This window comes from Talpa occidentalis, unplaced genomic scaffold (assembly GCF_014898055.3).
Source record: "Talpa occidentalis isolate TD23 unplaced genomic scaffold, MPIMG_talOcc4v2.1, whole genome shotgun sequence".
Taxonomy (NCBI): domain Eukaryota; kingdom Metazoa; phylum Chordata; class Mammalia; order Eulipotyphla; family Talpidae; genus Talpa; species Talpa occidentalis.
Window position 1 is genome coordinate 153,205,245 of NW_026555331.1, and position 17,937 is coordinate 153,223,181.

The 17,937-nt window shown below is 50.5% G+C and overlaps 1 protein-coding gene across 2 annotated transcripts in view; it reads right to left on the minus strand.

Moving 5' to 3' along the window:
- RHEB (Ras homolog, mTORC1 binding) overlaps positions 1-17,937 on the minus strand; it is a 41,493-nt gene that overhangs the window by 9,469 nt on the left and 14,087 nt on the right. Inside the window, exons 1-3 of one of the 2 annotated variants that reach the window (XM_037516010.2) lie at positions 13,886-13,928; positions 9,070-9,141; positions 3,687-3,754 (exon numbers count right to left, since the gene is read on the minus strand). In XM_037516010.2, coding sequence (XP_037371907.2) covers positions 3,687-3,754; positions 9,070-9,141; positions 13,886-13,913 — 168 coding nt within the window. In that variant the 5' untranslated portion in view covers positions 13,914-13,928. Of the gene's footprint in view, positions 1-3,686; positions 3,755-9,069; positions 9,142-13,885; positions 13,929-17,937 lie in introns of those variants that run through there. The other variant, XM_037516020.2, reaches the window with a different exon arrangement.

Here is a 17,937-nt window from a genome sequence, read left to right on the forward strand (position 1 = left end):
AGAACTGGAACCATGTGCAGAGTAGACGGGGGATGTTTTAAACAATGATATCAGGGAAAAGATTAGCCAATTCAGCAACGTGAAAATGAAAAAAGCTTTCAAATGAAACCCATAAGCAAAAGGCAAACTGAAAACAAAAATCTGGCAGTTCAGATGGCGCGCCAGGTGCTGCCTGTCTTCACTCATGAAAGGAGCCTCTCACACCAGCAAGCAGAGACCCAGCAGCTGATCGGAAAAGGGCAAAGCACATGGTCAGGCGGAGAATTCAGATGAGGAGATACGAATGTCCCCTAACGACCAAACTCCTTCCCGACAAGAAAAATACTTCTTCAAATTACAGAGAGATTCGTTTTCTATTTACTGCTGGCAGGAACGAAGCTGCGACTGGCAATGCACACTTGGCCCGTCCTGACACGCGCCACCTCTCTGACACACCTGCGTGCGGGGATGAGCCTTGGGCAGAAAGCAGGATAATCTCCAACACAGAATAATGTTATGTTGCTTTTGTGTTTAAAAAAAAAAAAAAAAAAAAGAGTAACTCCAATCTGTACTTGCACACTTAGGGACTTGGAAGCACCTACTAGAAACCAGTAACAGAGGCTCGGAGGGCGGGCTGAAAAAAGACTCAAGTTTAACGTAAACTTACCAACCCTTGATGCTATTGTATGTCTGTAACGTGCATGTATTACCATTTTTTTTTGTAAAAGAAACCTAATACTTGTTTTTCTATTAAAGGGGAATTTGACATAAAAACTGCTGTCACCCACTCACTGTCATCGAGTCTATTTAAATGAAGCCAAAACAAAAACCGCAGGCAAACTGCTGGAAACAACTTGGACGTCATGACGTTCACCGCCTTCCCGAGCCGGGCCACGCGAGCATTCGGAATTCGCGCTTCCCCTCCCACCCGCAGTCCGAACCCCACAACCTGTCCACGGGAATCGGATTTGGAAACAGCCCCGGGAGCAGGGCACTGCAGCGGCCCCATCCAGCGTCCGCACGACCGGCCCCGTGGCAGACGGGCCGCCTGAGCCGCCCCGCACGGCTGGAAGCGCCAGCGCGGCCCTCACCTCGCTAGAGCGTTTAAGAACCATTGGCTGTGACGACAACAAATTACTCAAAGTAGCTACATTTGAATCCATTTTGGGCGAGATTCTCCCAATATTCTTCTCCAACAGTAACGGGCCCCAAAGGGCGGAGAGGCAGAGCAGTCACGGAGCGCGCCCTTGCCATCTCTCCCGCAGCCCCAGGCTGAGGACCGGCCTTAGGTGTCCTTCCCGGTAGCACTCTGTCCTCGCAAGGGCTGAACACTCACGCAAGCACGCCTGAAGCAAACGGCAGCCCAGAGAAGCGCTTTCCGTCCTGACAAGGGGAGAGGACACAAACACCCGTTCCTTCCACAGACCCCCTGACCCCCTCTTTAAGCTCCTAAGTCTACTCGAAATCATGTAACAGCCCTGTGAAGGCGGGCGCCGCCAGGGTTCTGGAGCGCAGAAGGCGCCCGCGCTTCCTGGAGGTCACTGGGTTAGAGGAAATCAGGATCCAAAGTCAGTGAGACTGCAGAGCGCACACTCCAGGCAGCTGAGAAATACTGGTGTGTGTCCCCACCCCCCCCCAAGTCTGCTAGAAGAGGCGTTTCTATAGTAACTTTACTTTAAAAAAAAAAAAAAAAGATTTATTTATTTATTTATACAAGCACTGGGTACAGTCAGAAGCACGGGAGGGTGAGAGAATTCACCAGAGCCAGAGCGGGGAGCAGAACAGGCAGACCGACGAAGTACACTGCTGAGGGGAGCAGCGGGTGGCAGGAGAGGTCTGCGCACCATGTGGGACCCTCGCTGGCGGCCGGGATCTAACCAGTGCTGTAGAGGCTGCGGGCAGCTTCGTAGCCCAGTGCTCAACCACTGCGCCACCAGGGAGGCCCAGTAACTTTACTTGGAGTCCATTTATCAACGAGCAGCCCCACCCCCATTTTCCATGACTTTAATGAATTTAAACCAAAGGCAGCAAAGACACCCGAATCTTGATGAGGGCCCCACTTACAATGGCGTGGCCAGGTGTCTAGCCAGGACACTCTTGGTTTACACCTGCTGCCTCAGCATCACTGTCACTGGTGCCCCCCCACTCCCACCCTGAAGGGTGCCTGGTTCAGGCAATAAAACACACTGCTGCCTTGACAAGACACAAACCTCAGAACCCACCCATACCCTGCCCGGAGGTGCGCTATGTTCACTTCTAAGATAAGCGGATAACCTGCAAGGTCACCTGTGCGGCCCCTCCCAAGGTGCCCATGCTCCCCGCATGCCAAAAAACTCCACTCCAACTCTGGCAAGGCCAATGTGCCTGGTGGCAAAGGCATGTTACAGGCACCACCAGATGGGGAGTGTGGTGTGGATGGTCACATGTCACTTCTGTCACCTGCACCTTTGATGTATTCTATTTAAATCTTCTAGAATTGAAACTTCAGGGTTTCTCCTGTGTTAAAACACTCTACAGAGCCATTTCCTTGCTTCCTTAGAAGGTTACATGTCTACATTCACTTCAAAACAAAGCACCAAGGGTTCACGGCAAACCCAGAGGACAGGCCACAGAGCTCCGGGTCTACCCCAGCCTCCCCAAGTTCCGGAAGAAGTCTCCATCCAACTTGGCAGACCAGTCATGCCATACCTTTGCCCTTTATAAGAAGCAAGGTGAAGGCCTCCCTGGTGGCGCAAGGGGTTAAGCACCTCACTATGAAGCAATCAGCTGCCTCTGCAGCATGAGTTCCATCCCCGGCCTGCCGGGAAGAAACCCACATGGTGCCGCAGACCTCTCCTGGCTTGCCCGCTGCTCCCCTCAGCAGTGTGTTTCAGTCAGTCTGCCTGTTCTGTTCCCCACTCTGTCTCTGGTGAATTGTCTCACCCCCCGCATCTCTGGCCTGTACCCCAGCTCTTATATGCATAAATAAATCAATCTAAAAAAAAAAAAAAAAAAAAAAGAAGCCAGGTGAGGAGCATCTCTACCCTCCCCACCCTCCAGTGAGCTGCAATAAATTCAGCCCAACAGAATGGTTTCTGGCAGAGGCCGGACCGGGTGCCATGGTAATGGGGAAGTTAAGCTGTAAAAAGGGTTTCCTTTATTTCCTTCAAGTCCTCCTAATTTCTTTCACCCACGGCTTTCAGTCCAGTTCCCTGGTGATGCAGGCCCCCTGTTACCAACACATTAACCCACGAAGAGCTTTCCTTGGGTCACATAACCTCTGACAGTGACTGGTGAGCAGAGGCTGCTGCTCCCTGAGCTAGCTGTCCACGCACAGCCACAAACCCACAGGGTCTGCCCTGCATCCTTTCCTCACTTTTCCTCCTGAAAAGATCTGCTTCCGTTCTTAACACAAGAGAATACTTACTACAAAGGGGGGGAACAGCACTCACATGGCTCTCTAACACAGAATTAAAGCTTAGAAAATAGAAAGCTACCATCCTGTAAAAAAGTAAGGCCCCACAATGTTACAAATATATCTAAAATTCTAAAGTTGAAACAAAAGTCAGTTATTTGAAAACTGCCATAAATGTCTTTAGAAGACGAAGCAGACAGCCTGTTAGCACTCGGCCACACACCGTCACCAGGCTTCCCTGGCGCCGCCCCCGCGTGCAAGGCCAGGCCCAGGCTGTCCGATACTCTGAGATCCTGAGTCAAGAGATACTTACTTGCCCAGCTGTATCTACAAGTTGAAGATGATAGTCTTGTCCATTCACGGTGATCAATTTTGTAAAAGCTAAAGGACCAAAGAAAATTAATATTAGTAAAAAAACAAAAAAAACAAAAAAAAAAAAAAAAAAAAAACAAAAAAAAAAAAACCTTTCAATTACTTAAAAATTTGAACAATGACAACCGAGTTAGAGAGAGGCCTTAACCACCTCACACGGAGCCCCTCACAGAACAAAGGCCAAAGCTCTGAGCCGACAGGTTCTTTTCACTTCCATTATCTAGAAGTACTGGCTGATGGACCAAAATCAAGTTGGAGTAAAGCCCAAATCTTTCTCAAAGAAGCCGAAACTGGGCACCACCACCACGCCTACAGAAGTTTAAACACTCTCTCCCTCTGTGCGGTCCTTCCTTGTGAAAAAGCGAAATCTATTACATAAAGTTTGAAGTTAGGGTGAAGCAAAAGCACAAAAATTTTCATTAATTTACAGGCAGTCTGGTGTCAGAGCGCAACGAGCGTACTGAATTGAAGAGCTGAGGACTTCCAGCATGCAGAGAAGCCGGCAGTCTCTCTGACAGATAAGCAGCAGAAGGGCAGATGTTGTGTGTGAAGCCATCGTTCCCACTTACTTTAAGCAATTTGTCACCATGTCTTTTCCCTACCGAGGGGAAAAAATCTGACTCAAATAACTTCCGGAAAAGTCAATTTAGAATTCTAAGGAGACAGATTTCGAACAAATATAGACAAAAGAGGAAAGAACTATTGATAGTAACAGAACATTAAAAAGTAACCATCTGGAACCCTGACAACTAAATGGGACAGATTTCTTGGCATATCCGGTCCAGCCATCTTGACTCGTGACAAGTCCAGTCTCTTGGCTGGCTGTTCGATTTGATAAGAGCTGGGCAGCAGAATCAACCCCTTGCACAGACAAGGGAGCACACACTTGGCCCACCCTCTCACAGCCAAACCAGAACGCAAAACCAGAGAGATGAAAATGAGCAAACTGGAGGTGACAAAGAGGATGGGCTCATCTGAAGGGTGTGTTCCACGGGGAGAGAAAAGCAGTAATTTTCAGACTAGCATCAGACTCTTGAAAGGAGGTGACAGAATCAGATGAGTGAAAATGACAAAGCAGGGCACTCAGGCCAACTGCCATACGAGATCATCCTGTGTCCTTTCTGGATATGGTCACTATAAGGAAATACCAAACCAGATGAAAAATGACTTGAGTAATTCAAGATCAGGGTATAATCTGCTTCAGCAGCTCCAAGAAATAATGCTACTGTGTGTCATGCCTCCCCCCATGTCACCGCTCTGAGCTTGGGATCACCTGGCGCGAGCCGGGCTTTCCATCACTATCAGCCAGGGGGCAGCCATGACGGTCCTGTGTGAAAACCTGCTCTTGACACCTTAGGTATTATCAAAATGTGCATTTGAGGTTCAAGGAAAATCATTTAAGAAATACCAGTGAGCAGGTAAACATGCACCCTTCCCTTGGAACCCAGTAATTGTGGCTGTGGAGCGTGGTGCAACTGTCATGAAAAGAATACTGAAACAAAACACCATTCATTCGTTCACTCATTCGTTCACAATTTTTCACGCGTGCCCATCTCACCACTAGCACTATCTGGGTGCAAGAGAGACTGCAGTCCCAGACCTCAGAGCTCTGCATCCCTGTGAAGGCAGTGGGGAGGGGCTGACTGACGGACAGACGCACACTGCCAGGCATGCTGTCCGGGAGAAGCATCAGGCAGTGGTGAGACAGCAAGGGCAGGAGCTGAGGAGAAGCAGCATCAATGCAGTGGAGGCAGAGAGACGGGGAGGAGGCAGGAGGCCTTAGAAGATGTGGTAAAAACCTTGCATTTTTCTTCTAAATGGGATGGGAAGCAAAAGGTTTTGAGCAGGGAAGGACCTGACCTCATCTGTACTTTGAAAGGATGACAAAGGTGACGGGTGGGAGCCCACGGGCAGTGGCTACACAGACTAGCACGATCTGAAAGAGGGTGGCTGCACAGACTAGCGGGTAGAGACGGAGGGTGAGAATGTGGGATGCGGGGTGGACTTCTGAGCTAGATGCCAGAGCATGTTTTGGCTAATGGCGGGACGTGTGAGAGAATTCAGAGCTGGGAGGACTCCCGAGAGCCTATCTGGTCTGAGCAGGTAGAAGCAGGGTCGCCTTTTAGCAACCCAGGGAAAGCCTGGGGGGAAGGGTCTTGCGGATGGGAGAGGAAGGTGTTTCAGAGCTGGTTTAGGTCTGTCAGGTCTGGGGAGCCTACACCAGAGGGGCAACAGGGCAGTGAAAGAGCAAAGCCCAGAGTGCAGGGAGAGGCTGGGGCCGCTCACCAGAGCCAGTGCAAAGCACAGCGCTGACGAGCCGGAGGCCCAGGCGCCCTGCACGCCTGGTCGGGAAAGGGAGAAGGTTCAGCCCAGGAGACCGGGAGAACTAGCCACGAGGGCAGGGTAGCGGGAGATCATCCAGCTGTTCCAGATGGGAAAGAAATACAATATTAACAAAAAGCTTATTAGCACATCTTTGCACAGAAAACGGGTGTGAGTCTTCCCACACTGAGCTGTACGATGAAGTGAAAGACCCTCCATCTGCGATGGAAGCCGCGTCAACGCAGGAAAGAGGGGAGTGTGACAAGAGCTGACCGTCAGGTCCCAGACGGGGAGCAAATTCTTCTCCACCTGCCCGCTGCTTCCAACCTTGTAGAATGGGAAGTTTTCTCTGCCCCTTCTCTCCCCCAACCCTTTTTCAGTCACTGCAGAAATCAATCCAACATCCAACCCAAAACCCTGAAATCGCCCTACGTAATAGCTGCTTGCTAGTGAATTCCACCACGAAGCACGGTTCACACAGATTTCTAAAATGTGTTACCCACAAAGTGAGCTGTGTGTGCCTAAAGTGTGCTGGGAACTTTGGTCACCTCTCCCTGAGAAGGCCACCGCCACGAGGCACTGGCTGGTGCTGCAAAACTCTTAATACTCGAATCTCCAATTTCCAAGAGGAGCTTTATTAGTCCACCAACGGTCTCACCTTGAGATGGCCGAAGCTGCACACCGCTGTCCTCTGCCTTTAAATTATAATCTACCACTAGTTAAATTTCCTCAACTCAATTAAATTTGTAGTAAATTCTTAGACTACAGTATCTACTAAAGGAATTCACATAAGGAGGTTTTTGGTGTCAAAATTTTCCCAAACTAGAAACTGTGCAGCTTTAGCCAGGTCATCCCCCAAGGCTCCATTTTCAAAGATGACTCCGTCCCAAAGCTCTGCTTTTGTAGTGATACTTCATAGAAATGTGTTGCCACTGAGTGTTTGCTATGAACCCTTGTGCTGTATTACAAAGTATAAAATAACAGCTGGATTATCTACAGAGGCCTGTGTTTTCTAAATCCACAAAACCATCCATGCATTTACACCACTAGCAACAGGTTTAGCCAACCATTCCCTCTCTTACTCCCTCCCCTGCTGAACAGGGGTCCCTGCTCCGGTGGGGGGAGCAGAGTTCTGCCCGGGGTTAGACTGTCACTGCACACAGAATTTGATGTCTGAATACGGTTCACCGGTTTGTAAGGGGTTCATGTATTTAATATTCATTGCTGCCCTTGCCTAAAGACTTTTGGTAAGTATTTTGAACTCATTTTTGAGAAAACATTAAAAACAGATTAAAGACGATGCTGACAGCCTTGAAGGTAGGGTTGAATTCTACTTCAGAGACAGGATCGAGGTAGCAGGCTTTCAGTGAGAAAACGTGCTCTAGAGACTCCAGGACTTTCTTTCCAATAAATTTGAAATGGCACAAAGGCACACAATTTTTGGGGCAGAGTTCATTGTGAAAACGATTTCCTAGCCTGCTATGAATACATTCTTTATCGCTGTAAGGACAGGAAGCCCTAAATTGCTGCCGAGGGCAAACATTAAAGCCAAGGTAGCTGTTTTCCTCTGTTCTTCCTCCAGTGGGGAGATCACCGAATGTGGTTGCATTCAAACCAGCCCGCCCCACACCCCACAGGCTGCTGTTCTACAGACCCACAGGGAGGAGGTCAGGATGCCTCTTCCAGATACGCCAAGGTTACTCTCCAACTCAGGCCTGCCCAGAGCCAGTTAACAGCCAACAGGCTTCCTCCCCTGCGACCCGCACCCGGAGACACAAAGGACAGCGAGTATTTTAAGCCAGAGGTCAGCACGCTTTTCCTGTAAAGGGCCGGAGAGTAACTATTTTGGGCTTTGTGGGCCACACGGCATCTGTTGTCACTGTTCAGCAACTCTGCTTCTGTGGAGCGGGGGCGGCCGAGGTAACCTGAAGGGAGTGGCGCCACTGCCTTCCAGCGACATTTTCCTTATGGATGCGGAAATGTGAATTTCAGGTCCATTTTACGAGTCACAAACCTCCTTCTCCTTCTGACAGCCACAAGGCACAAACCACAAAGAGCTCATGGGCCCTACCAAGAGGCAGTGGGTCTTTTGGGCCTGCGGGCCCTAGTGTGTCCACCCCAGTCGTGACCCTCCCTTAAGCCTCTCCCTGGCAAGCTCTGGGTAGGTGAGGGCTACAAATGGAGCCACCGAGCTTGAGGCATGTGTCGTCTTCAAGTCTAATACAACATGCCCATCAGGCTGGGGTGTCACGTGTTTACATTGGTGTGTTCCTGGCCCCGGAGCCACAGTGAGCGCTGGCGGTAGGCATGTGAAGGGCTGGCTCTAGGCCACTGCAGGTCTGAGAGCCTGGGCAAGACCAGCGCCCCCAAGGGAAGAGTCTCGGACGCTCCTCTGGGAGTCCTGGAATCTTGCCTCATGGTCCCAGAATCCTTTAAGGAAGAATCTGAGCCACAGGTAAAGGCTGTGATTACTGGTTCTGGCTTCAGTGCTGGCCCCTGCACAGGGCTCGAAATGCCAAAGGCTAAGGAGCCAACTTTATTTTTAAGGCAGCAACTGCTCCCTCCTATCCCAGAATAGCTCATTTCTCCACAGGCTCCCTTCAGGTCTTTAGAAAGGGGGAGGGGAGGGCTGGTGCTTCTACAAGAGCAAGCCCCAAAGGAGGTGGCGAGTTTACATCCATTCTCTTCTAGCTTGGGGAGCCTAAAAAGGGCCACTGTGGAGAAGAGGTGGAGGCAGACTGCTCCCCCTGCCTGCCTTCCTGCAGCTGGAACCTGAGGCACCACCAGAGCTGCTTTGGAACCGGGTGTGATCTCTCCAGGGCAGGATCTGGACACTGGAGAGAAAAACCATTCAGTAGAAACTGGCTTGGGAGGGTTTTTTGGCTCCCGTGGAGATCTAAAGGTTTAGCCAGTTTCCCTGCAATCAGTCTGCAGGCGCACAGGATGGTCACCTGCATGAAAAGGCGGCTTCCAGCCCACAAATCCTGGGAGAGGATACTTACTGTTTTCTATGGTTGGGTCGTAGGAGTCAACGAATTGGCCTTCAACAAACTGAATCGTCAGTGAGGATTTCCCTAGAAAAGAGAGCAAGAGTTCAGGTGTTGGGAGAGTCCGGCCCCAGTTTAATTACGTTGAAGAAACTGAACGTACTGGGATCAGAAAACATTCCTTCAAATGGCATCTGGGAAATCTCAAGGTAAGAAAAATCACTGATTTGCTTTATGTGAGGAACTTTTTTTATGAGATACTTCAGTGATGCAACAAATTACTGACCAACAAGCACAGTAAAGCAACGCTTATTTTACAGCAGGTCTACTTTCCTCTGGCTTCATGGAAATCTGACCATTCCAGTGCAGGAATGAACACAACCCGGCGCTCACACAGGGCTGCTGGAGAGCTACCAGGAACAGCTCCCCCAGAGGGAACTGGGAAAACCTGGCATGAGGCCACGCACACTCCCTGAAGGCAGAGAGATCCCCCCTCACTCAGAGCACCAACGCTCCAGCACCGCCCAGGACTCCAGAGTCCCAGCGTGGCGGGGCTGCTTCCGAACCCAGCGCTGGGCCCTAGTCCTGGCTCACTCGCCACTGACGGCTCTGCGGGGGGGAGACTCCAAGGGGCACCTGTGCAGAAACGCTGCCAGAACACGCGTAGACGCTCACCCAGGGTAGGGGTGGGGAAGTGGTCTCTCCCCATTTTCACCCCAGGCCGCTCCTCTCCGAGGGTCCTCAGGGCAACAGAAACATGCCCCTCCCTCCCTTAACGTCCATCTCCAAGGCTCTAGCAGGAAAGCCCCAGGAAGGCGTGCAGACCACCCCAAAGCCCAGTCTCCTGAGCTCAGGTCGCGCTTGCTTGTCTAAACCTCCAAGAGGTGCGTGTGACAGGAGGCCTGAGGCTTTCACACCAAAGGCCGTCCCCTTGGATGTAGGAATTCGTTAATAATAGGCTGGCTTAAACGGGGGAGCTGCTGGGAGACAGCCAGAAACCCCCAGGTTGGCAGGCCTATTCTCACGAGCAGCTAGACCTATAGGGCAACATGTCTAGAATTACTCAAAACTGAAATCATCCTCTACAAGGCAACTGACAAGAGTTTTAACACTCAATGTTACTTACCACCTTAAAACCTTCATTGCAATCAGAGTAAGTCCCCAACACCTAAGCACAGGCCCCAATCCAGGGCCCACCCAGCTCTGCCCACCTCCCTAATCCCATCTGCTGCCCCTCCCCGCCCCAGCCCTCCCTGGGCTCCAGTCAGATCCCCTCTGTTCCTGCCAAGTTCCTGGCGGCCTCAGAGCCTTTGTTCTGGCCTCCCCCAGATCTCTGAAGTATGACTCACTTTTGTTATTATTCTGGGCTCGAATGTCCTCCCTTCAGAGGAGCCTCCCCCAAGCCCGCCCCTCCTAAGGGGGCACCCTGTCGCAGTCACTGCCACAGCCGTCCTGTTTGACTTCTGTTTAGAGCTTCGTGTTATCTGAAATTCTCCTCGTCCACTAAGTTGCCTCCCACGACCAGTACAATGCCGAAAACACTATGGGTTTCTGAATACGTGTGAAACGAAAACTCAGACCACCACAGGGCACCCTCCTAGCAGACACAACAAAAGGTGACAATGTTACACACATGGCTAGGAGAGGTCAGTCCCCATGGGGGGCTGCATGGGACACAGGAGCCACCGGTAGACCAGGGGCGCCACACAGCTCAAATGGACTGTGTTCAAAAGAAATGATGTTATGTAAGTGAGCTCATAAAGTTCATTTAGCTCAAAATACAGAACCATTTTATTTTTTTTTAACTTTTTTTTTTTAAATAGAGGCATGCTCTATTTATTTATTTGTTTGTTTGTTTATACATGCACTGGGTGCAGTCAGAAGCGCGGGAGGGTGAGAGGATCCACCAGAGCCAGAGCGGGGAGCAGAGCAGGCAGAAGGACCGAAGTACACTGCTGAGGGGAGCAGCGGGCGGCAGGAGAGGTCTGCGCGCCATGTGGGACCCTCCTCCGGTGGCCGGGGAGCAGCCGGGGATCGAACCGGCGCTGCAGAGGCCGCGGGCAGCTTCGCAACCCAGCGCTCAACCGCTGCGCCACCGGGGAGGCCCACAGAACCATTTTATGTAGTGAAATCAGGAAAATAAAACCCTCTTAAAGTTAACAAAACTTGGGCCTCCCTGGTGGCGCAGGCGGTTAAACGCCGCACTGTGAAGCTGTTTGCAGCCTCTGCAGCACAGGTTTGATCCCGGCCGGCCAGCAAGGATCCCACATGGTGCTGCAGACCTCTTCTGACTCACCGGCTGCTCCCCTCAGCAGGGTGTTTCGTCAGTCTGCCTGTTCTGTACCCCGCTTTGTCTCTGGTGACTCTGGTGACTCTGCTCACCCTCCTGTACATCTGGCCTGTATCCCAGCACTTGAATAAATAAATAAATAAATAAAAAGTTAATAAAACGTGAGACTTTAAAGGAGTAAGAAAATTCTCATTTACATTGACTATTACTGCTTAAATAAAAAAAATTTAAATAAGAAAAAGGAAACTTCTAGGACTGCCGAATCAAGGTATGGGCTTTGTTATGTGGCTTAAGAATGGGAAGAGAAGGAAGAAAGCAGAAGATACTTTTCTTTCTAAAGAAAAATAGACAAGAGTTTAAAAAGAAAGTAAAGGGGCCTCCTGGTGGCACGGGTTGTCCCAAGCACGAGTATATCAAGCATGAGTTCGATCCCCAGCCAGGTAGCTGACCCACAGGGCACAATGGACCTCCCCAGTCTCGCCCGCTGCTCCCCTCAGCAGTGGATTTCACTAGATCCGTCTATTCTGTTCCCCACTCTGTCTCTGGTGAATCTTCTCACCCCCCCCCAGCTCTGGCCTACACCCCAGTTCTTGCATGCATGCATAAATAAAATAAATCTTCAAAAAGTAAAAAGAAAGTAAAGGGACTAAGAAGATTTTAGAATGGCTGGTTGGGCAAAAAATGGATTAAAAAAACTAGTTAGACAAAGGGTCCAGTCTGACAGAGGTGATACGCTCTCCTGAGAGACCCGATCACATCCTCTATATCCTGGGCCTGGCAAGTCTCAACCGTACTACCTGCAGGGGTGGCGGCAGAGCGCCTTGGCAATTACCATGTGAAATTTAGGAAGCCACAATCAAACTGCAAAGTCACACACATCTACAGAAATAGCATAAAAAGACATACAAAATGCAGTTTCTGAAAACAAAACTACTTTAACAGTAAAATTGTTGATAGCCATTCAAAGAGCCCCTCATTTGTATCACAATGGGCCTAAATGATCTGCCAGGCCGCCTTTACAAGCAGCAGATGAGGCAGTGAGGTAGCGGCCCAAATCCCAACCCAGGCGGGTGGCGAGAGCTCAGTCACTGGGCCAGCAGAACTGAAAAGCCCGGTCCGGGTCCTCCGGGAGCAAGAGACCCATCCGGGGAGAAAAGGATGTTCATTAGCAGCAATGGGACTAGGTGAGGCTAGGCCTCCCCAGGGTCTCTCCTCCCCTGGGGGAGATAATGACTGAAATGAAGCAGGCACCGGAAGGCTGCATCTGCTGACACCGACACAGCAGTTTCCGCTGTTTTCATTAGAAAAGTAGAATTATGAGACCAGTGTCGAAATTGTTCCAGGTCAGCACTAAGTGATAATTAAACTTGGGAAATACACCACACTGCTCACCGTGTTCTCGGTCCCAGGGACAGTCCTTTCTGGCCTTTAAGGGGCACACAGAAGGCCCCAAGCAGCAGCCTGCTCTACTGCTGTGCGTGTGGTTTGCTCGTAAGCTACAAAAGCCACTGTGGATGGACGGCAAAGTATGTTCTTTATTTGGTCATCTCTAGCATTCGTCCTTCACAGTAACTGTGTGGTTGCTCTGGCCTTTATCCACATCCAATCCAGACCCCGCCATACCCATGCGTTCCCGAAGAGGTTCCAGCACAAATCTGTGCAACCTCAGGAGAATTCCTGCAGATCCCCTCTGGAGAAACGGGATCTGGAAACAATACATCCACCAAACTAACGTGACAGCAGCACGCAGCCAGCGGTGCGCTTACCACACAGGGCAGCCAGCGTGCACGTCACCACGCCAGAGTCCTGTGGCAGGTGACACTGCCCCTGCCCCGGTTCTCCACGCTCCCCCCCAAACTCAGCCACCTTAACTTTAAAAGTCATAAACATTATTTTTAAAGTTTCTTCTAAACTTTTACTTTCTTCAGAACGCTGCCACCAGCTGCGGGCAGCGGCGGTGCACGGCACAGTCTTTTCGCTCGGGGCTGTCGGGACAGAAGGCCGACCTTCGAGGCTGCAGACTCAGCCATGCTTCACGATGATCGCCAAACAGGCACATTTTTACGCAAAATATTTCAATAGTTTTCAAATTAATTTTGAACTAGACTATACATGTGTTCTTCTAAAAATAAAAAAGCAAACGAGCCCCACTCCCTCCTCATCTACTCCAGAGTTCTCTGCGACAGCAGCTTCACAGGATTTGGGGTGGGGAAGTTTCCATCTAGCAGTGTCCATCAAGTCAGCCCACACAGGGTCTGGGGATCAACCCACCCCAAGGACCTCTTTCCTTCACCTCCAACTCCTGCCCGGAATGGAACGTCCCCTACACACGCAGCCCACTGAGGACCACCTCCGCGCCGCTTCGGCCCCTCCCCGCACCTCTGAAACCCTGGCTACTGGGGTTCCCTCCACCTGGACCTCCCACCTACAGGTCAGCAGGACAGAGCTTCCTCCCAGCACCCCCACTTTCCGACACCCATCACTCATTCCCATCAGACCACCCCTGGAAGCAACCCATTCAAGCCCGGGTTTGTGACTCACCAGCATGAAACCAACACAGCGAAGTCATCAGTGTATTCAGAGGAACACCAGAGTGGATTGCAAATAGGGAGCTCAAAATTTTTGTTCCCGCTATGTCCTCTTTTAAGACTAGGTCGTAATGCAACATATTCCTTACTACAGGCTGAAGTCACGGAGGTGAGGCTTACACCAGCCATTTAAACCCCAACATAAATCACTGTCTACCCTTCTTCTGTGAACCTCCTTCAATTTCCTTTCTCTGAGCCCTTTTGTTGGATCTTAATCTCATCACTCGCCTTTTGTGAGCCTACTGAATTCAGCCACAGAAAAGCCCCACAAGTTGTGGGGCACCAAGCTCTGGTCTTTCCGGTCCTGTCCTCTCTCTCTTCAACAATCCTCTCAGGGCCCCTTCCCTCCCATAGTCGTCTTGGGTGGCCGGGGTGCATCAGAGTAACTTCCAACAAATACAAATTCTTGAAACCTGCCCAAACCTACCAGGAGAGAGTGGGAGTACTGACAACCCGGCCCCCAGCAACACTGAGCCACCCAGAACCATTGCCCTCGAAGACCACGCTCAGCGACCCATCTGCTCCGGGCCCCAGGGTGTTTCCCAATCCTCCAGCCACTCAGATCAAAAGCACTTAAAGAACACTTGATCTGAGCAGGTCTAACCTTAATGAGGCGCGTGCCTAGCCTCAGAAGTCACCTCCTGTGACCACCGTGCCCTTCCCTCACCCTGCAGGCCTCCATGCACAGTAGCCAGAGAACAGAGCCCCAGAGCCTGCGGGGCGCGCCTGCCCGAGGCCCTTTACATTACCACCACACAGTCAAGGGGGTCGCTATGGTTTTCTTCCCAGACAAGCTATTCTGGCCCACTGGCGTCTGGATCCTACTCCCTCCTGGTCGCTCTAAACCTCCCCCCTCCTGAAATAGTCACACACGCATTCTTAGTTTCTGTATCTGGATATTCCGTCTCTTCTGGCTTAACTGTGCTCTGGAATGTTTAAATACACCTGAAAATCCAAGATGACAGATGTTGACTTATGTCCCCCCCTTTGCTCCCAGCACTACAGAACGATCTCATCAGGGGCTGCAGCTGCCGTGTGCAAGAGGCTGAAGCATAAGGGGGAGTGCACGCTACAGAGAAGGGCCTCGGCCACTTAAAGCTCTACTCCACTAATTCAAGGTAACGGCACCCACGGGGACGGGACCCGTGCGTGTCCTGCAGTAATCTGGCCATACCACCTGCAAAGCAATGTGTAGGGTAAGGAAAAATGTTAGGCTTTTCTGCCCTCCCGCCATCAGGATGGATGATGGATCCCTGCGGTCCTGAACGCATGCCTGATGGCGGCACCTGGACTAGGGGGTGGGCCTAGGGAGATGGGATTCACCTGGGCTGAGACTGGGCTTTTAAGGGCGGCGTCACTGGGACGCCAGTAGAAGCCGAAAGAGAAGCCAAGAAAGCAGCAGAGAAGCCGAGAGCAGAGAGAACGCCGGAGAGCCCAGACAGAGGAGGATTTGCTGGGGGCTGGGAGGCCTGCCAGCCTCCCGGCCCCCCAGCACCCCTGACTGCTGTGTGTCTGGTAATCTAAATAAAAAAAACTGCAAAAGCCAGAGGACTCTGACTCCTCCTTTACCAGGTCTGCATGGGATCAGAAAACCTGCTCTGTGCCCTATCCTGCCCTTATACAATGTCCACTGCTTTGAGAGCCATCAAGGAAAAAGTCAGGTAAGAAGAGGCTAAAGCTATGGAGGAAATTAAGAGGGAAGCAGCTTTCACTTCACTTTACGAAAGAAACACCAGTGAGAGTGGATGGACAGAACAGCAAGAAACTGGCCACTGTGATTTCTGGACTGGGACTGGCCTGCTGTGACTTCTGGAAGACTATCTCCAGGTGGACTATGTGCTACAAAACAGATGTGGATGGTTCTGCTCCCAGCCCCTGGGTTATACCTGCACTTGGCCAAGTGGGTTATACCTGCACTTAGCGTTCCACCTGGGGTTCCACCAGTGACCGTTGGCGCTGCTCGCCATCTGCTGTGTAACAACAAGGAGATCAGCTCCCCCATTTTCGACCACCTTTCTACTTCCTGGCTCCATTTCCTACCAGCTATAGTTGTTCCCAGGTTCAAGACTGGTGCCACTTCATTCCCTTTGAATCCTGAGTTTCTAGAGTTGACTGTGGATGAATCCACTTGTTTCCTCAAGGTTCTATCAAGCAGCTGCTAAGTGCCAGGCGCATCTCCACGCACTGGGACACATTAGTGAAGTAAGACCCACCTTTCTTCCTTGGTACCTAAATTCGCATGGAGATACACATTAAAAAAGAGAACAACTGTAGTAAACTGGAGAAAATCTGGGCGTGTATTTATTTCTTGTAACCAAAAGACTATAGCAATGACCATGATTTTTAAACCCATGAATTAAATAGCAACAACGAGCAAGTATTAACACATGAGAAATAACCCGCAAATACAGACCTCTGAGACAATTTGTGGGGGAGGTGAAGAAGAGGAAAGAAACCACCGGAGGCTGGCCAAACCACCCGCTCTATCAAATTACAGGAAATAGAGGGGGCAAAAAAAGAGTTAAATACTACAGGTAGACAATAGCAAAACCCAGATTTTGAGTAGCAAAATCAGGACCCCTACAAACCAGAATTTCTAGAGGAATGATCCATATTCCGGCATTTCAGAAATCCTCCGGCAATTCCGATTCGCAGTCCGAAAACCAGTGGGCTAAAAAGCAGTGCTTCCTCAGCGTTAAAGAGCTCGCCCAGGGACTTTGTCAAAGCACGGACTGTCAATTCATTAGATCTGAGGCGGACCCTGTGGGATTTGCCATTTCTACCAAGCTCCCTGATGACACTTACCTCCAAACCAAGTCCTAAAGTTTAGAAGTTGGTTCTCAAAGTTAGTTACACTCTGCAATCAGTCAGGGAACTCCAAATTACGCCTGGGTCTCAGCCCCCCATAAGTTTCTGATTTAATTGGTAGAGGGTACAGCATCCAGGGCGCGGGGCTTTTCAAGCCTCCCAGGTGATTCTAATAGGTTACAATCAAGTGCCTTCAATCAGGACCAAGGAAGGCAGAACAGAGTTCTGGGAGAACCGCTGTTCCTGAGGTGAACCTCAGTCTTCCACACACACGGGTTGTCGCTTTCCTTCCTGCTTAAGCCTGTATGAGTGAAATTAACCTGCAGTGAAATTAAAACTCTACTAACTTATGACATTACTTGTGTTACTGTAAATGAACTGAAAAGTATCTTCTTAGGAGGCTAACACCCCCTCCCCCCCATACCCAAGGGATTTGTGACTGACAAGGCCTCCCTGCTGTAAGGAACTTTCTACTATCACTTGACAGAATCTAAAAGTAAAACTTCCTCAACAAAGTTAGGTCTTTGGAACAGAATCAGGGGTCGGTGATGCCAAGGCAGAGACTTCAGAAAGCTGCTGAGCAAGCTCTGGGCCATGGGTTTGTGTTTGCTGAGGGCGGCAAATAGGACACAGCGACAGATACCCTACGGGCCAGGACCAAGCTCCTCACAGGCGAACCCTCGAGTGCCAGCAGATGAAAGTGGTTAAAAGCCCACCAAGTGGGGTCAAGATGGGTGGGGGACAGGGGAAGCGAATTCAACTCAAAAGTGAACACGCAATCTCCACCTACGAGAATATCTCCATATAACTGAAACAGCCACTAAAACAGTCGGAATAGGTGAAATTAATTTTATAGAGGTCTGCCAGAGACATTCACAAAATATGTTGTTTCCCAAAAGATTACTAAAGGCATCACTTCTTTTAAAAACTTATGAAAATACAGATGAGGGCCTCCCAGGTGGTGCAGCAGTTGAGCGCTGGGTTGCGAAGCTGCCCGCAGCCTCTGCAGCGCCGGTTCGATCCCCGGCCGCTGGCGAGGGTCCCACATGGCGCGCAGACCTCTCCTGCCGCCCGTTGCTCCCCTCAGCAGTGTATTTCATCACTCTGCCTGTTCTGCTCCCCGTTCTGGCTCTGGTGAATTCTCTCACCCTCCCGCGCTTCTGACTGTACCCAGTGCTTGTATAAATAAATAAATAA